The following is a 20010-nucleotide window of genomic DNA, read 5'->3' on the forward strand; positions in this document are numbered from 1 at the left end:
CTGGCCATCAAGGTTCTAATCTGAAGGAGAAGTAAATGACTCCTTGAATTCAGTAATTAGAACTTTGTAAGACTAACTGGATCACTCCCTTAGGTCAGTTTATTTCTTTTGATAAAGGGAAGGCAAGGACATCTTAGGCTAAGGGAGACAGACAAGAGTCTAGGTCCTGCTTTTATATAATGGGGGTTCAATTTCAGAACTAAGTTGATGACTGTGTGTTGCCTAGAAAAGAAATAACTTGTCCAGTTGACAAATCACTGAGGTAACTATACAAAGCTTGACTACCAATTGGATCCAGGCAAAGGACAGAGGGTAGTAGGTTTAAGACCATAAATAGGCCGGCGCCGTGGCTCAATAGGCTAATCCTCCACCTAGTGGTGCTGGCACACTGGGTTCTAGTCCCGGTCGGGGCGCTGGATTCTGTCCCGGTCGCCCCTCTTCCAGGCCAGCTCTCTGCTGTGGCCAGGGAGTGCAGTGGAGGATGGCCCAAGTGCTTGGGCCCTGCACCCCATGGGAGACCAGGAGAAGCACCTGGCTCCTGCCATGGGATCAGCGCGGTGCGCCGGCCGCAGCGGCCATTGGAGGGTGAACCAGCGGCAAAAGGAAGGCCTTTCTCTCTCTGTCTCTCTCTCTCACTGTCCACTCTGCCTGTTAAAAAAAAAAAAAAAAAAAAAAAAAAGGCATTTCAAACTCAGGTTCTTACATTTCTTCGACCTAAGGTTTCTTTTGGTTTTCTTTTTTTCTTATTTTTTTCTTTTATAAAGAGAACAAATGTCATATATTTCATATATACACTTTTAAAAACAAAATGACACCTCCTTCATTCCTACTCACCCCTCTCCTTTCTTATTTTTCTTTTAATTTTTACAATGAGATACTTTCAATTTACTTCATAATCACAAGCTTAACCTCTCAGTAAATAAAGAATTTAGCAAGTGGTAAATAGAAACATCCCTGTTTCTTAGGAGTATAGACAAGGACCGTAAACAAATAATCAAATCTTAAAATGTCAGTTTCATTTACATATATTATATTTTTGCACTCTGTATATTAGTTACCACAAATCAGAGAAAACATGATATTTGTCTTTTGGGACTGGCTTATTTTACCCAGCATAATGGTCTCCAATTGCCTCTATTTTTTTTTTTTTTTTTTTTGGTGGAAGACAGGATTTCTTTCTTTATTACAGCTGAGTGGTATTCCATCATGTATATATACCATTATTTCTTTATCCAGTCATCAACTGATGGACATTTGGGTTGATTCCATATCTTAGCTATTGTAAGTTGAGTTGCTAAAAACATGAGAATACACATAACTCTTTTACATGCCTATTTAATTTCCTTTGGGTAAATTCCCAGGAGTGGGTCATATGGTACATCTATTTTCAGACTTCTGAGGAATTTCCATTTCCATATGGTCTTCTATGATGGTTTACTAGTCTATATTCATACCAACTGTATATTAGGCTACCTTTTTCCTCACCAGTATTTGTGTGTGTGTTTTCTTTTATTTTTGGATGATAGCCATTCTAATTGGGGTGAGGTGAAATGTCATTGTGGTTTTTATTTTTATTTTCCTGATGCTTGGTGATTCCTGAGTGTTTTTCATACATCCTCTGGCCATTTTATTTCATCATTTGTGAAACAAGCTAAAATCACTCCCTTGGAGAAAGGATAGTCTCTTCAACAAATGGTGTCTGGAAAACTGGATTTCTGCAAGCAGAAGTCAAGACCCCACCTTATACCATATATAAAATCAACTCACAGTGGATCAGTAATTTAAACCCAAAACTGTAAACTATCAAATTACTAGAGAAAAACCTAGGGGAAGTACTGCAAGACATTGGCATAGGCAAAAATTTCTGCATAGATTTAAATGTTTTTGCTGAAAGAATAAATTTATCTTTGATTTCATTTCCCACAAGCACTTTGAAATGTCCTTATATGATCTCTGGTACGATAGAGCGTGCTGCATCAAATGACCTGAATGGCAGGGATGTCTGTGGCAAAGCCTGGACCTTCTGCTGAGCCCTTTCCCACACTGTGCCTGCTTGATCCTGACACTGTTCTTGTCACTAAGTACACTGGTAGAGAGAGCCTGTGAGTGTGAATCACACTGCTTCTAAATCCTCAGGAGCCAATTCTGGGCTTTATACTTCCTTCTTAATACTTTTGCAGTCTGCAATGATAGCTATGATTTTTTTCTTAAAAGAACTTTGCAGCAGTCTTTCAAAAATTCACACTTAATTGCTTGTCTTATGCAACTTTGGCAATACCCTATCAGCAGCCTATCTAATTTTCCCTTAAGTTAGGGTTGCCAGATTTAGCAAATAAATGTATAAGATGCTCAGGTAAATTTAAATTTCAGTTTAAAAATTGATAATTTTAATAGAAGCATACCATATCTAATTTAATATTTTGGTTGTAATTATACCAAAAATAATTCTTGCTCATCTGAAATGCAAATTTATCTTGGCATTCTTTCTTTTGGAAACTACCCTAAAATTTCATGTCCATAACCATGTCCATAGCTCTCTGTAGGTCATGTTCTCTGGCTAACACTCATTAAGATAACTTTGGCCACCTCACTTTGGAGCTTAACTGCTACCATGCGGCCCTATTGTTGAAAATTCTGTCATTTCTAATTTATCAATCAGCCCAGATCTGCAATAGCATCTCCCACAATCTGCCTTGGTCCACTGAGGACAGCTGTAACTGACCTCAATGATTTTGGTGTTTTTTGTTTTTTGTTTTTTGGTTTTTGGTTTTTTTTTGCTGAACTATTCCTATATTTTGACAAAAGGAATGTCTTCTGGGCCCTGCTGCAGAACATAGACCATTGTTGGGTTTTCTGGCCTGTACAGTATATTCATTCTCACAGTATATTTGTTCTCTTCTCTGAGGGTTTTGATCCCTCTCCTAACCATTTGCCATGGCATTTGTGGAAAGCCAACATCATTTAGTGTGGATCATTACTTTTTCCAAGGTTTCAAGAACTTTGCTGGTGGTATGTCTTTTTGGTGGTATAATATTCTTTTTTAAGGTGTTAAGTCATACATCAGAGGATAAGATTCCTGTATTAATAAGCTGTCCTTTATCCAGCCTGATGTTCAGCTGTCTCTTGGTGCAGTACCCCAAGAGCCACCCCTATATTTACTCCCCTACTTCTCTTGTACCTATTGTCTAGGTCTGCCATTCCCTCAGTATACCATCTTCTTCCCTTAGCAAACCCACGTTTCTTCCATAATAGATTGCCGAGATGTCTTGTGACTTAATCGTGCTTGTTGATCTGGTGGCTAGGAGAAGATGTACAAGTAGATCCTGCATGGAACACATGTTGCATGCAGAGCCTGCCACATCATTTTCAAAGGAAACAGGGAATGCTAGCCATTAAGAGGGAAGAGCAGATCACTTAAGAAGTGCTGCATCATTTCTTCTACTCTATCTTCCTTTCCCTAATTCTTTTCATCTCGTCTTTTTCCAATGTTACCTTTTATTTTTAGATTTTGTACTATATTTTTGTTTTCAGAATTGTTTTGTTGTTTAGATCTTTCCTAAATCTTTTATGGCACTTTTCACAATTTCCAGTTCTCTGAAGTTGCTTTCAAGTTTGTTTATTTTTTAATCAAAGCAAGCATACATGCTTTTTTTTTTAATTTGAGAAGTTCAGAGAGAAAGCGAGGAGCGGGGAGAAAGACTCCTCATGGCTATTTCACTCCCCAAATGCTCTCCAACAGTTGGGTTTTTCACTTGTCAAATATCCCCAAGAGTTGGAGCTGGGCCATGTAAAAGCTAGGAACTCAGTGGATCTCCAGTATGGGTGACAGGGACCCAACTACTTGAGTCATTACCTTCTGATGTGCAGAGTTTGCAGGAAGTTCAGTGAGCAGAGCTGGAACTCAAACCCAGATACTTTGTTGATATGGGATGTGCCACTATTGAGTTTAAATTAAATCCGTATGTATTTTGCATAGTAACCCCTTATTAGATATATGCTTTGTGAATATTTTCTCCCACTCCATGGGCTGTCTTTTCAGTCTGTTTCCCTTGTTGTGCAGTCCTTTTAGCCTGATGTGGTCCCTTGTGCTTTTGGTGTCATATCCAAGAAATCATTACGTAGTCCAATGTCATGACTCTTTTCCCTTTCTTCTAAGATTTTCAATTTTCTGTCAGAAATCTTTAATGCACTTTGAATTGATTCTTCTGTGTGGTGTACAAGTCCAACATCATCTTCAGGGTGATGCCAATTTTAAGTATCTGTGGCTGTGGTTGGGTGTTTGGTTGTTCCTGCCAGCTTTCACTATGGAATCTTATTTTCTTGGGTATCTTGATTCATCAAGAGTGCAGGTAAATGCTCCTAGAAAAAAGTAATTTTTAGCCTGCCTTTTTAAAACCAACTGTTATCTGTGCTTGCTTTACCCAGGTGCCCTAACACTTTCCAGTACTACCCAGTGACAATAATAAACTGGTCACAGATTCTGGAAGTGAGGGATAAAATTCTCCCGGGAACTAGAACATAGCCTTTGTCTTTACTTTCATTTTTTATCTCATAAACTCATTTTTGCATTCATATTTTCCACAAAAAAATCTCTGATAGATGCTTCCTGTCTTTTCAACATTTCAGTATTAAGACCAGTTTTTAAAAAGTTTTAATCTAACATTTTTTAATAAGTGCAAGGTGGTGCTGTCACTTTCAACGACAGAAGTCTTTGTCTTATTGCTCAATGAGATTACCCTTAACTCTGGAGTCAGAATTTAAAAAGGTTTTTTTGTTTATTTTTATTTATTTGAAAGACAGACACCTAGAGTGAGAAAGGCAGGCAGACAGAGATCATGCAACTGCTGATTCAATTCACAAGTGCCTGCAACAACCAAGGCTGGCTGGGCCTGACCAAATCTAAGATCCTATAATGGATTCTGGGTCTCCCAAATCCAAGAGCCTATAGCTGAGTTCTGGTCTCCCATGTGGATGGCGGGGATCCAAGTACTTGAGCCAGCACCCGCTGCTTCCCCTGGGTACACATTAATGGAAAGTTGGATTTGGAAGCAGAACTGGAACTTAAGCCTCGGCATTCTGATACGCAATTCAAACGTCCCAAGTAGCATCTTAAATGCTGTGCCACATGACCATCCTTGTAATCAAATTTTTGTATTTTAGATATCACCTACTTAAGTATCCAAATATGGTGTCCTGTTTGATATTTCTGATTTATATTAAAATGGATTTTTCTAAATTTATTTTAGAGTTTATGAAAAATATATTTTTGTTACTGCTATGAATTAGAAAGAAGGGCTTTTCTCATATTCACTTTTCCAACTAGTTCCTCCAGATTCGTTAGAATAATGCACCAAATAGTCATTTGTCTCACTACTGCTTTTGCCTATTGAGAGAAAATATATTTATGAAAAACACCAGGCACCCAGGCTTAAGAACAGGCTCCTTGATGATGCCTGAATAACTAAGACTCACTTGCTCCTGTGCCACACTCTTCAATAACACAGTATCACCCATAGACTATGTCAGACTGGACAGTGCGTACCAACTGCTACCTCAGCTTCTCCTTCCCTTTCTCACCTCTCTCCCCCTGCCCCCAATTCTCTGCCCTGTGCTTCCTTTCCTAGATTAATCTTTGAAAATACAAGCATATACTTAAATACCATTGATTGGGGCTTATCCTTTTGTCTCTTGTAGCTCTCTGCATCTCAGTGAACCAGTGGAGAACTCTCTTTTTCCCTCTTCCTTTTAAATAAAAATCAATAATAATACATCTTAAAAATTAAATCTTGGCCGACACCGCGACTCAGTAGGCTAATCCTCTGCCTGCAGCGCTGCCACCCCGGGTTCTAGTCCCAGTTGGGGCGCCAGATTCTGTCCTGGTTGCCCCTCTTCCAGTCCAGCTCTCTGCTGTGGCCAGGGAGTGCAGTGGAGGATGGCCCAAGTCCTTGGGCCCTGCACCCACAGGGGAGACCGGGGTCGGGGTTGTGGGGGCTGGCTCCTGGCTTCAGATCAGCGCAGCTCGCCGGCTGTAGCAACCATATGGGGGTTGAACCAATGGAAGGGAGACCTCTCTCTCTGTCTCTTCCTCTCTCACCGTCTAACTCTGCCTGTCAAAAAAAAAAAAAAATTAAATCTGTACCTACATATGTACTGGCTTTTTCTTGTCATTTTTCCCCAAACAGTTTAGTATAATAATCTTTTACACAGCATTTGCATTGTATCAGGAATTATAAGTAATCTAGACATAATTTAAAATGTTCAAGACACAATCAGTTATATGCAAAAACTACACCATTTTGTGTTATGCATTTGAGCTTCACGAAATTTTGCATCTTCAGGCAGTTCTGGAATCAGAACTGCCAAGGGCAGCCGTACGGGAAACTGAGTGATTTATAAATAACAGAAATTTATTTTATTGTAGTTCTGGAAATGGGGGAGTCCAAGATCAAGTTCCTAGCAGGTTCGGATCCTGTGTCTCTCTGCTTCCTAGATGGCACCATTAACACTGAATTCTTTGGAAGGAGGAGCACTATTTCTCACACAGCAGAGGAACAAAAGAGGGATGAACCCTGCAGGCCCTGTTCACAGCGCTGTCATGCTCTGTTCTCCCATTAGGCCCCCCTGCCCACACTGCTGCCCCAGGATCACATTACAACAGGAAGCCAGAGGGGCCAAAACATTCAAACCACAACAAATGGGTAATCTCTACTCAAGCGTAAAGAATCTGCCAGGGCTTTTGTCCTGTCAGTGGCCATATATTCTGATTCTTACGCTTAATGCAGATAAATAAAATGAAAATGATTTATTTACTAAATTTGATAAAAAAAAATATATCTTGAAATTGCTGCAGTATCTCCCAGCAGTCTCCACTTCTACCCTGCTTTACTGAGGTAGGCGTGACAGACAATGGGCTGCATATTCTGAAGAATGCATTTTGAGGAGTTTAGCAGATCTGTGCACCTGTGAAACTGGCACCACAGTGATGGTAATGAACTCAGCCATCAGGCCCAAAAGTCTGCTCATGCCACAGTGTGGTGCCTTCTTCCTACTGCTACCCCTCCCCTGGCATTCAGTGCCCTGTGTTTATCCCTACAGAGCAGTTCCTGTTTTCCAGCATTTTGTATACATGGAATCAATAGAGTATTCATTCTTGTGGGTCTGGTTTTTGAGATTCGTTGCTGTTGTGTGTATCAACAGTCCATTCTCCTTTATTACTGAGTCATGTTCTATTCTGTTTTGTTTACCTAAACCTTTATAATTCAGCCTTCTCCCAAGAACTTAGCCCCCCCCCCCCATAATAATGCTTTCCTGAATCCTCCTGCCCTGACAAGACTGATCAAACCAATTCTGAAGCCACATAGCTGAAGGCAGGCTTGGGATGAAGGAGTCTCCTGCTGAGGAAGGAAGGCCCCTGGAAGTCATTCCCTCCTATCACCAGACACCATTTTTTTTTTTTTTTTTTTTTGGACAGGAAGAGTAGACAGTGGGAGAGAGAGAGACAGAGAGAAAGGTCTTCCTTTACCATTGGTTCACCCTCCAATGGCCGCTGTAGCCGGCGTGCTGCGGCCAGCGCACCACGCCGATCCAAAGCCAGGAGCCAGGTGCTTCTCCTGGTCTCCCATGTGAGTGCAGGGCCCAAGGACTTGGGCCATCCTCCACTGCGCTCCTGGGCCACAGCAGAGAGCTGGACTAGAAGAAGGTCAACCGGGACAGAATCCGGCGCCCCGGCCAGGACTAGAACCGGTGTGCCAGTGCCACAGGCGGAGGATTAGCCTAATGAGCAGCGGCGCCGGCCCAGACACCATCTTCTGGTCACCAGTGAGGAACTGGGAACTGTCAAACAACTGTTCTGACTAATGATGACTAAACTACAGGCAACACTCATTTTTCTTCTCTCCAACCCCAACCTCCTTGTCATTTCAGACCCCTAAGGGGAGCTGTGCGACATCAGTCAAGATTGCCATTGACACGGGGTACCGACACATTGACGGGGCCTACATCTACCAAAATGAGCACGAAGTGGGCGAAGCCATCAGGGAGAAGATAGCAGAAGGGAAGGTGCGGAGAGAGGATATTTTCTACTGTGGGAAGGTGAGTTCTCGCCTCCACCCCCACCCCGACCCTGTCTCCTTTGTCAATGGTAGGTCCAGTACCTCCTTTCTCTGCTGAAGAAACTTGAGCTTGCCGAGGGGAGGAGGATGTGCTCCCTGTCCCTCACCACTGTGCTCTTCCTCACTGTGAGCCCCTGAAGGGGAGGGCAGAGCTCTTTCTTCATCCCTGGCTGTTGATTTAAGGGGGCTTAATGTGAGAAAAGCCGAATCTACAAAGCAGAACACTTGGGCAGTGACAGGAAGAGTGTTGGTTGTTCATATCCCATAAGCCTTTGCCAGTGCTGTCTTTAAAAGAGCAACCTCCTTCAAGTTTGTATGTACCTGCTTTTCTGTAGATCACCATTTTTTAATTGAGATCTAATTCATCTACCATAAAGTTCACCGTTCTTATCAGGGGTTTTTTGTACATTGACAAACCTGTGCAAGCATCACCTTTACGTAATTGTACAGCATTTGCATTACTCTAAAAAGATACTCCAACTCTGTTAGCAGATATTTTCCATTTATTTCTCTATCCTTGTCACTTGGAAGCCAGGAATCTGCCTTGTTATGTCTTTATAGTCTTTCTGTTCTGGACATTTTATACAAGTGGTATCTATGATACATGAACTTTCACATGTAGCTTCTTTTATGTAGTAGTATAATGTTTTTAAGATATACCCATGTTAAGGCAAAAAGGTGTACATCTTTTTAAAAATATTTATTTATTTAAAAGGCAAAGAGAGAATGTGGGATTGGAAGCGGAGCAAATGGGACTAAAAGAGGCACTCTTATTTGAGCTGTGGGAGTCTGGTGGCTCAGAGGGTTAAGCCTGCTTCTCCTGCATAACTTAAGACTTAGTAATTCTCTAATTATACCTTTACACCTACACCAGAGAGCACTTTTGTCTTACTTAACTACTGTCACTTGTAACAATATCCAGAGTACCGCTGTTTATGATGGCTGAGAACTAGAAACAAACCAAAGCCCCATCAACAGTGGAATGGGGGAATGAAACCAGCTGCTTCTCCCCGGACCTCCCTGCCTCAGAAGCCAGGAGGTCATGGTGCTGGCTAGGGTCCTAGGGCACCCCTGTGCTGAGAAACCTAGCTCCACACACCTGTCTGCAGGAGATGAAGGAAGAACCCAGATTCCCAGAGTGCACCAAAGGGGAACCAGGGACATAACCAGTGGCTCCCAACAGAGGGAGCCCCACCAGAGAGTGGCTGCCAGTGCTCAAAGGAATAAATTCTCGGCCCATGGATTTCCAGGAAATCAAGACAGCCTTCAAGGTTGAGCAGCGTTGGGTTGGCAGACAGGTGTTATCTGTCATTCTATTTTTACTGATAATGAGATCCGTGCAGAGCTGAGACAGAGAGAGCAGTGACAGGACTGATGACCACGGAGGGCCTGGAACAGGGAACGGGACTGCTGGGCAGTCAGCGAAGCCAGGTACTCACTCACGTGAACATGTGGGGAAAGTCAGGAACGGAGGCTTGGAAATCTGGGGTGGCGTTTGTTGAATGAAGCTGTGATGAAGAAGACTAACTCTAATACTGAAGACGTCCCTGTAGTCGTGCTTGACTGTGGCTTTGACCGCTGCCATCACAACCTTTTTTTCAAACTTTTATTTAATGAATATAAATTTCCAAAGTATGGCTATGGATTACAATGGCTTTCCCCCCATAACTTCCCTCCCACCCACAACCCTCCCCTTTCCCGCTCCCTCTCCCCTTCCATTCACATCAAGATTCATTTTCAATTCTCTTTATATACAGAAGATCAGTTTAGCATACATTAAGTAAAGATTTCAACAGTTTGCTCCCACACAGAAACATAAAGTGAAAAATACTGTTTGAGTACTAGTTATAACATTAAATCACAATGTACAGCACATTAAAGACAGAGATCCTACATGAGGAGTAAGTGCACAGTGACTCCTGTTGTTGACTTAACAAATTGACACTCTTGTTTATGGCGTCAGTAATCACCCTATGCACCAGTCATGAGTTTCCAAGGCTATGGAAGCCTTTTGAGTTCACCGACTCTGATCATATTTAGACAGGGTTGTAGTCAAAGTGGAAGTTCTCTCCTCCCGTCAGAGAAAGGTACCCCCTTCTTCATCACAACCTTTTTTAAGCAATTTTAATCTTTCAAAGGTAGACCTCAATGGTTGGGAAGTATACGAAGACAAATTAAACCTTTTATGTCCTTTTGTGTTTCACTCGCAGGAGTACACACTGAACTGACATTTAACCTCATCTTAGTTATGGTGCTCGCAAAACAAAGGAGGACATCAAGTAGCCCTTCTTACACAAAAATGATATCCCTTGTACACTTTGTGCCTTCTATGAGTAAGACTTAAAATACAAATTACTGTTATGTTTTTGGATTTTTTTTAGAGTTTGAAGAAGGCAAGGAGGTGGCAAGGTAAGCAGAAAAGACTTTTATTGAAGACTAAACAGCACAGCAGGGGAAAAGTCAGGTTTCAGCCTGCCAGGACAAGGGGCAGGAGGTCTGAAGGAGAGACTTGAGCCTGCTAGGCAGCGGTGGCAGCCAATTTATGCTCTTTATTGGTAGGGGCCATATGAGGTGGGCCTGAAAGGAGAGAAGGCCCCCTTGGGTCAGCAGTGTCCAGTGTGTGGTGTTATCAGCTCAGGATGTCCCTAGGAAGGAGTTGTGAAACTCAGAGTCAACCTAGAGGAATTTTAGGCAATAAAATAGCACAATGTTATCTTCAGGGCCATTATGCTTGTGCTCACTTTTACAAGATATGGAGTTAACCATTTGAGCCCCAACAACCTAGTAAGTCCTAACAATGATAGCATGTTGGGGTTAGGGATACCCACTTCCTCTGTGCTTACAGGTTTTAAATTTCCAAACTGTTCTGTGACCAGATGTGAAGAGGACTCTGTCTAGTCACTTCTTGTACAACTTGCCTGGTAAAAGAAATTCATGAAATGGATTCCTAGCAGTGTTTTAGTATTTATCAAATAACATCATTTCCTACAGAAAGTTAAGAAAGCTTAGGCTTTTTTAAAGGCAGAGTGACAGATAAGAGAGAGAAAGAGAGACAGATCTGGTTCACTCCCAAATGGCCACAACTGGGGCTGGGCCAGGACAAAGCCAGGAGCTTCCTTCAGGTCTCCCATGTGGATGCAGGAGTCCAAGGACTTGGACCATCTTCTGTTGCTTTCCCAGGTGCAGTAGCAGGGAGCTGATCGGAAGTAGTACTGCTGGGACTTGAACTGGTGCCCATATGGGATGCTAGCACTGCAGACGGTAGCTTAACCTGCTGTATTACAGAGCTGGTGCCAGGTTTGTTTGTTTTTTTTTTTTTAATTGGATGATACAGCACTTAGCTGTCATTCACTTTTCTTAACTATTGTATATATTTAATTCTGTAAGATAAGATTTTTATACATTGGTCTTCCTTAGCAATCATATATTGGCAAAGAAAATGCAGAATGTGAGACACCAGTATGTCTGACTTCATGCAATCATGATGAATCAGACGAGTTGAAAACCTTGATATTTTTGGATTATTATCTCCACTTCTTATTTAGCTCCCTGCTGGTGCAACTGGGAAATCAGTGGAGGATGGCCCAAGGGCTTGGGCCCTTGTCACTCATGTGGGAGGCCTGGATTGGGTTTTAGGCTCCTGGCTTCTTCCTAGCCCAGCTACAGCTTTTTCACCAATTTGGGCATTTAGACAGTAGATGGAAGATCTCTTTCTCTGTCTCTCCCATTTTCTCTGTCATTCTGCCTTTCAAACAAATAAAATCTTCAAAAAATTAACCGTATCCCCTATGTTATATCTTAATGTTAGCCGTCGCAAAGCACACCGGACACCGGAGTAAGGGAGAGGGTTTATTGGGGAACAACCTACAGACCAGAGTGAAGGGGCGGCGAAGGAAAAAAGGGGGTGCGTGTCTGGAATGGGGGTCTAATATAGTTTTTCCAGGGGGTGGGCAGTGAGGTAGGAATTAGGCAATCCCATTAGGTTGAGGGTGGAGCTAGGCACAGGTGATTTGGGCTATGTGGCTACCTGGCTTTCAGTAATGGTGGCTGGTACCGGGGCATAGAATGTAGATCGCGCCACAGATAAGAGACTACCCCTGCGCCAGTTGCCTAACATTCCCCCCTTTTGTTTTTTATAAAGCAGGCATTGTATGGGATAACAAACGCCCAGGAGGGGAGAAGGGGGCGATGGTCTGTCTTCCATAGCTGCTTCCTGCTGGCCCAGGCGATGAGTCTTAAGTTGTTGTTGTTATCTCCTGGGTGGGGAGCCGAGCATATCCCTGCAGCAGCACCTGGTTGACAGCCTGGTTGGTGAAGACTTTGGTTCGCTCCATGATTACTTCCTGTAAACACTTAAATAGACATGGTAATGCAAAAGACAGGGTTAAAATAGCGGCCAATGGTCCTAGGAGTGGCATTAACCAAGTGGCCAGTGGACTCCATAAGGGAGAGGAAAAGAGAGATTCTCCGGACCCTAGGGCAGACTGCTTTATAGAGGTGGCAATTTGCTGGAGCTTGTTAACATTTTGCTCTACCTGCCCTGATTGATTAACATAATAGCAGCATTGTTCTCCCAGGAAAACACAAGTTCCTCCCCTTTCAGCTGTTATAAGGTCCAGAGCCCGTCTGTCTTGTAACACTATGTTTGCCAGTGAGGTAATCTGGCTTTGGAGGCCTCGAATGGCATCTGCGGAAGTTTCAATGGACCTAGAGATCGCCTCTCGTAATTGCTGGAGCTGCTCTTGGAACCGGTTGATGGACATAATGTTGTGGCCCAGAGCAGTTCCCGAGACCACCACGGAGAAGAGGGAAGCTGCGAGGCTGACTCCAACCAGGACAGGGAGGAGGACTGCTGGTTTCTTGCGGACAGGGGGATTAACCTGTAAAAGAAACTCTGAGTAGTCGTATAATGTCAGATTGGGGGAGAGTATCACCAGTACACATGGGCCAGGTGTAGAATGGTTAATACAACTGTACAGGGTGCAGTTACAGAGAAATGGGGTTCCATGTGGACTAGAGAAGGAAGCTGTGGGATTAACTGTTATGTTAATAACACAAGGAATGTTAGTGGGCCAAATCCCGTTGGGTTGTTCTGTTATGGTGGTAGTCCAACACATTGTGTCCTGGCCTCCAGAATGCAAAGGAAGATGACTGATTATTCTCTGAGGATTGGGGGTGCAGGAGTTCCTAGAAGCAGGAACATTGGTGAGCAGGGTAGCTGCAATAAGAGGTTCCTGAAGAGGAGCACATATAAAGCATTGTTGTTGATAGAGAGCCGGGGGTAACGTAGAGTTGGGTAGTTGATAAAGTAAGGCAAGAGACAGATTGATAAGTTGTAGCCATGTTGGGGGAGGTTTGGCTGGGTTAATTAGCTGGGACAGGTGTTCAGAGGATTTCTTTACCATATCGACCACCACGTCCATGGGAGCTGTCGGGAGTTGAGTGTAGATCCTGATAATTTTTATGGTTCCATGGGGATCTCGCAGGTTATTTCCTCTGTACAAAGTGACAGATCCCTCGACCCCATCTTGCCAGACCTGAAGGTGGGGGTCGACTATGGTGAAGGCTAAGAGAGGTTGGGTCCAGTAGTCGGGGCCTAACTGTGGCCTCCTATTTAGAGTGGGTTTTCCCTGGGGAAGGACCTTATAAAATTGTTTTCTGGGGATGCCCTGTCCTTGGTCGGTGTAATAATAGTTACAGGACCATGATGAGCACCCTTTCCAATAGTTATCATTACATGAGCCTTTGTTATCCTTAGTTAAGCACAGATAATATGGATTTGCTATGAAGTGAGATAAACTGTATCTAGCCCAGTCATAACAGTTAAGTATGCAGGCCTGAGCAAAGTTAAAATATAAAGTGATCGGACCTGCACAGCCTGTGGTGGGGCAAAAGGTCACACTGAGTAGTTTGGGTGGGTGGAAGTAGTGTATATCTGAAATTGCCATGCATAACGCATTCCAGGGGCTGCTGCAGATGTGGGACTGACACAGAGGAGTAGAAGGAATGATATTATTGAGAGTTTCATTGTGGTGTATAGAAGAGGGAGTGAGACAATAGAAGGTATGGGAAAGTGTAGATCTCGGAGGGAGTGAGGTCTGAGAAGGTTCCCTGGAAGTGTAAGTCTTCAATATCCAAAAGGAGCTGAGAGGGGTCAAGAGGTAAGGAGTGTGTCTGATACTCTTCCCACAGGAGTTGTAGGAAGATCTGGTAGTGGTGTAAGAGGGGATCAATACTTATCCGGAATTGGAATTGGCGGATGGCTGGATGATTATTGCTTCTCCAAGGTGGGTTCATTAAGCACAGGAGGATCTGGGTTTTCAGGTATCGTTGGCAACGGAGCCTGAGACTGGGTAAACTTGGCTTTGAGTGGCCCTGTGGGAGTAACTGTATAATGAGGGGGAGGAGAATGCTTAAGGTGGGTGAAGTGGATCCAGTGAGGGGTTCCCTGCAACTTTGCTGCAGTAGGAGTAGTGAGAATAACCCAGTAAGGTCCAATCCATTTAGCCTGTAGTTTAGTGGGAGTGGGAGGTCAGGAGAGGTGTGAAGAGGACAGGAAGACCTCATCTCCCACTGTGATGGGAGGAGAGCTGTCTGAGGTAGTTGGACTTGGAGCTGGGCAGTGGGTGTCTGTATATTTCTGTAGCTCTGATTGGAGAAACCTAAGAGGTGAGAGTAGATGGGATGGTAAGAGTGAAGATTGAGAGTGTACAGTTGGAGGGATTAAGGGACGTCCGTACATCAGTTCAAAAGGTGAAATATTGAGAGGTTTTCTTGGAAGGGCCCTTATACAGAGCAGGGCCAGAGGAAGTAGTTTAGTCCAGTCCAGGTGAGGCTCAAGGGAAAGTTTAGTCAGTATTTTTTTTAGCGTATGATTTGCCCTTTCTACTTTTCCTGAAGATTGAGGGTGGTAAGGGATATGGAAGTGCCAGGGGATGTTAAGCACCTTAGTCAGCAGCTGAGTTACCTGAGATGTAAATTCAGGACCATTATCTGACTGCAGAGAGCTAGGAACCCCGAAACGGGGGATAATTTCCTGAAGTAGGATGTTGGAAACGGTTAGCGCCCGTTTGTTAGTAGTAGGGAAAGCCTCGACCCACCCAGAGAAAGTATCTACCAACACCAAGAGATATTGAAAACGTCTCACTCTGGGCATATGGGTGAAATCAACCTGCCAGTCAGAGGCAGGCAGGTGTCCTCTGGCCTGATGAGAAGGGAAGGGTGGAGGATGGAGGTTAGAGTTAGGGTTTGTCCTTTGACACACGGAACAAGAAGAGGTGAGTTGTTGAAGATATTTGGCATCTTCTGGTGAGAGAGGAAGGGTCTGTTTGACAAATGATAATAGAGAGGAGACATTGGGATGAAACAGGTGGTGGAGATAGAATAAGATAGCCCGAGTGGAGGGCTGTGGAGACAGCTGGTCCTGAGGGTGGATAGCAGGTGGAATGAAAGATGCAATGGAAGGAGTAGAGGACAGCGCCGCCTGACGAGCTGCCTGATCTGTCCTGTTATTACCGGCAGTGATGGAAGAATTATCAGTCTGATGAGCCTTACAGTGGACAAGTCCAATTTTTGTCGGAAGATGGGCTGCCTCTAGGAGAGGGGTTATGAAAGTAGCGTTGGACATGGCTGTCCCTTAGTAGTAAGAAGGCCTCTTTCCTTCCAAATAGCTGAGTGGGATAGGAGAATATGGAAGGCATATTTTGAGTCAGTATAGACAGTAATAGTTTTGTTTCTTGCCAGAGTAAAGGCACAGGTTAGAGCATAGAGCTCAGCCTGCTGATTAGTGGTATTAGAAGGGAGTGGTCCTGCCTCTACGATGTCAGTGGTTGAAACCACAGCATATCCTGCCTTTTTTGTTCCCTCATGAAAGATAGAGCTACCATCTGTGAACCAGACTAGAGTGGGGTTAATGAGGGGACCCTCCTGGATGTTTGAGAGGTGAGGTAATAGATGTTCAATAGTCTCAATGCAGGAGTGGACAGGTACTGAATAATCTGCAGATGGAGGAGGAGGGGGAAGGAGAGTCGCTGGGTTAAGGGGAGGACAAGGTTTAAAAGTGAGGGTAGGGTCCTCAATTAGCTCTACCTGCAGGGCCAGAGTGCGAGATGGTGGAAGAGACTGAAGGCCTTTGTAAGTCAGAAGCTCTGATAAGTGGTGTGAGGAGAGGATGGTAAGTGGTGAGCCAAAGGTGAGTTTCTTTGACTCTTGTATGAGGAAAGCTGCTGAGGCTAGCACTTGTAAGCAGGGTGCCCAACCCTTAACTGTGGGATCTAAAGTTTTTGAGAGATAGGCCACAGGAGCAAAAGAGGGACCCGCTTGATGTCCGAGAACTCCCAGGGCTGTTCCCTGCTTTTCGGTGACATAAACAAGGAAGGGCCGTGTGAGATCTGGTAAGTGTAAGGCAAGAGGCCTGTAGGATAGCCTGTTGGAGCTTACGATACTGGGAGGTAATTGGAGTCGCAAGGGGCTCCTGGAGGGGCCCCTTTGCGGCTTCATAGAGTGGACGGGCTAAGAAGGAGAAGTTTGGAATCCAGGATCGTAGAAATCCTGCCAGGCCTAGAAAGGAAAGAATTTCTTCCTTGGTAGAAGGAGGTGGGAGGTCAGCTATGAGGCGCTTTCTGTCAACAGTGATAGATTTGAGGGTGGGGGTAAGATGAACCCCAAGATAGGTTACCTCAGGCACACAGAGCTGTGCTTTGGCGAGGGATACCCGGTAACCTCTGGCTTCTAGGAAGCTGAGGAGAGTAGCAGTCTGTTGTTGGCTATCTATCTCCGAGGGGCTGCAAAGGAGGAGGTCATCGACGTACTGGAGAAGAAAGGAAGGTGTTAGGTCCAGGGTGCCCAGATCACTTGCCAAGGCCTGACCAAAGAGGCTGGGGCTATCGCGGAACCCCTGAGGGAGTACAGTCCAGGTTAGTTGAGTGGACACTTGGGTGTTCGGGTCAGTCCAGGTGAAAGCAAAGATGTCCTGAGAGTTAGGATGTAAAGGGATGGTAAAGAAAGCGTCCTTTAGATCCACGACAGAGTAATGAGATGTGGATGAAGGGATAGAGGAAAGGAGGGTGTATGGATTGGGGACCACAGGGTGTATTGGCACTACAGCTACGTTAACAAGGTGGAAGTCTTGTACCAGGCGAAAGGACCCATTAGGCTTTTTTACTGCCAGTATTGGGGTGTTGAAAGGGGAGCTAGTCTTGCGTAGCAGGCCCTGATGGAGAAGTTTAGAGATTATAGGCTTTAAACCTCGGAGGCTGGAAAGGGATAGAGGATACTGCTGCTGGGAAGGGAATGTGGAGGAATTTTGTAACTTTATTTGGACGGGAGGATGGTGGGCTGCCACTGTAGGGTGGCTAGTGTCCCATACCCGTGGGTTGACTGTGGACAGGGGTCCTGACATGGGTAGGGTGGCTGGGACCAGGTTATCTTGAGAGAGAAATAGTAAAGAGGGAGGCAAAGGCGAGCTGGAGGACACGGCCATAGGCTGAAGGGTAAAAACCACCAAATCGGTAGAGTATGTCCCTCCCCAAGAGGGGGGTGGGACAATGAGGTATAACAAGGAAAGAATGGGAGAAGGGTATCATATTAATTATGCAAAGCAGTTTTGGAGTCTGTAAGGGTCTATAAGGCTTTCCCTCCGCCCCGACTATGGAGTTGAGGCAGCAGAGGTAGGCCCCCAATACTGGGTAAGGGCTGAGAAGGTTGCCCCTGTGTCAATAAGGAAAGAAATTTGCCTACCTGTTACCGTCACAGTTACCCTGGGCTCCCGCGAAGTGATGGCCGTAGTCGGGTGGTGGGAGTCCGGGCCCCTTCAGTCCTCAGTAGCCAGCCCTAGAATGTCAACCTGGGGCATAGGTGAGGAGGATAGCCTACTGCCTCGATGGACAAGAGGACAGTCCACACCCCAGTGGCCCTTCTGGCGGCATTTTGGGCAAGGACCCGGTGGGCCTCTGGGATTAGGACACATCCTGGCCCAGCGACCCGTTTGGCAACACTTGAAGCATGGACCCGGAGGGTTTCTGCTGTCGGCAGGGTTCCTGCAGTTAGCTGAGTTACTGGAGGTAGCAGGTTGCTGGAAAACCTTGGCCAGCATCTGGAATTTTTGCTTTTGGGCTCTCTCGTCCCTCCCATTATATACTTTAAAGGCCACCTCTAGAATTTCTGCCTGTGGAGTTAATGGACCCTTCTCAAACCGCTTTAACTTTGCCTTAATATCTGGAAAACTCTGAGCAAAGAAATGATTCATAAGAAGACTGCGGCCATCGGGAGACTCCGGATCCAGACTGGTATATTGGAGGAGAGTCTGCGTTAGGTGCCGCAAAAAGGCAGAAGGATTTTCTGACCTATCCTGGATAACTTCTCCCAGCTTATCATAATTTACGGCCTTTCTGGTGGATTTCTTTAGGCCGGCTAACAAGCAGGTGATAAAATGATTTCTGGCTGTTACACCACCAGGAGAGTTGTAATCCCAATTGGGGTCTTGCTCCGGGACCGCGTCTGCACCTATGGGACGGGCAGGGTCCGTCTGATGGATCTCATCTGCGTGGAGACGGGCTTGTTCCCAAACTCGCCTTCGCTCTTCTGGAAGAAGGGTATTATAGAGAATCATAAAGATATCATGAAAGGTCAAATTATAAGATTGGCTCAAGCAGCAAAATTCCTTAATGTACGCTGTTGGGTTAGAGGTAAAGGAACCCAATTTTTGTTCGATCTGTGAAAGATCAGCAAGTGAGAAAGGGACATGGACCCTTACGATGCCCTCCACCCCTGCCACCTCCCGTAGGGGTAGCATGGAAGCGGGCTCCTTGGCTGCTGCTTGGGAGCGAGTGACTCAGGGACTGGGAGCAGGGGGAGGTAGGGGAAGGGCTTGAGGGAGAGGAAGGGCGGGGATGGAATATGGATCCTGGAAAGGGCAAGGGGGGAGGTTGAAGTGTAGATTGGGTTTGGGATAAGGTTAAGGGTATGGTGGGTGTGGTGGGAGCCGGAATGCCCTGAGGATGAGATAAGCAAGGAACTGGCAATAAGGTGGGGGAGGCACGGTAGGAGTGGGGGTAGGAGCTGAGGAGGAAGTACACGGCAGACAATAGTTTTGAGGAATAGATAAGCAAGAGGCTTTCGATAAAATGGAAGAGATTGCAGTGAAGGTGGGAGCAGTGGCTGACCCCACCCCCTGGAATTCGGTGGGAGGGGGAGGTGAGGACGCAGCCAGGGCTGGAGCCGATGGTGGACTCTGCATCTGCTGCGTGGGAGATAATGGCGCTGGAACTTCAGCCGCTGAGGCCTCGGGAGGCGGCTGAGTCGGTGCCTGTAGATTGGAGCGATACGGGGGAGGTTCGTCTGCAGGATCAAAGGAGGTTAGAGATAGGGAACGAGATTTTCTGCTCAGGCCTCTGACCCCGAGTGGGAGTCTTGGAGACCAGAAGGACCTGAGCGGGAGAGCAAGAAGTACACAGGGAAGGTTTAGTTCGAAGATAGGAAAAGGCTTGAACGTATGGAATCTCCCTCCATTTTCCCGAATGCTCACAGAAGTGATAAAGGTCCTGAATGATATCAGGGTCAAAGGTACCGTGGAGAGGCCATCCCAGTTGGCTGTCAAGGTCATACTTGGGCCACACCCGATTACAGAGAAAGATTAGGCGTCTCTGCTTGAGGGCTGGGGCCAATTTGAGAGGGACCATATTACTTAAAAGACAACCAAGAGGAGAATCAGATGGAACGCGGGAGGAGGAATTTCCCATGGCGACTCAGTAGGTCAGATCAGTGGACAGCAAGCGTCCTTGAAGTCCTGGCCGTCTGACTAGGAGAGGAATGGGAGCAGAAGGCGGGGTTGTCACCCAAGCGCCCACTGGAGCCCAGGGCCTAGCCTGTAGAGAGGCGAACAGAGATGGAGTCGTCACTC

General features: G+C 45.3%; 3 protein-coding genes across 3 annotated transcripts in view; 1 reads left to right on the top strand and 2 right to left on the bottom strand.

The window, feature by feature from the left end:
* The window catches only part of LOC100343388 (aldo-keto reductase family 1 member D1), a 65913-nt gene that overhangs the window by 14292 nt on the left and 31611 nt on the right, over window positions 1-20010 (top strand). Inside the window, exon 2 of the mRNA XM_051849851.3 lies at window positions 7924-8091. Coding sequence (XP_051705811.1) covers window positions 7924-8091 — 168 coding nt within the window. The remainder of the gene's footprint in view (window positions 1-7923; window positions 8092-20010) is intronic.
* On the bottom strand, window positions 12200-14338 carry LOC149127603 (endogenous retrovirus group FC1 Env polyprotein-like). The gene has a single exon (XM_089329540.1). It carries the CDS (start codon window positions 14057-14059, stop codon window positions 12347-12349), a length of 1713 nt encoding a protein of 570 aa, XP_089185666.1. The 5' UTR covers window positions 14060-14338; the 3' UTR covers window positions 12200-12346.
* Window positions 12327-18967, bottom strand: LOC149127604 (uncharacterized). Its single transcript, XM_089329541.1, has 2 exons — window positions 17850-18967; window positions 12327-12463 (listed from the first exon to the last, which is right to left on the bottom strand). The coding sequence occupies exon 1, from the start codon at window positions 18901-18903 to the stop codon at window positions 17923-17925; it is 981 nt and encodes a 326-aa protein (XP_089185667.1). The 5' UTR covers window positions 18904-18967; the 3' UTR covers window positions 12327-12463; window positions 17850-17922.

Source organism: Oryctolagus cuniculus, chromosome 3 (genome assembly GCF_051225735.1).
Source record: "Oryctolagus cuniculus isolate XC-2025 breed Fujian yellow rabbit chromosome 3, ASM5122573v1, whole genome shotgun sequence".
Classification (NCBI taxonomy): Eukaryota; Metazoa; Chordata; class Mammalia; order Lagomorpha; family Leporidae; genus Oryctolagus; species Oryctolagus cuniculus.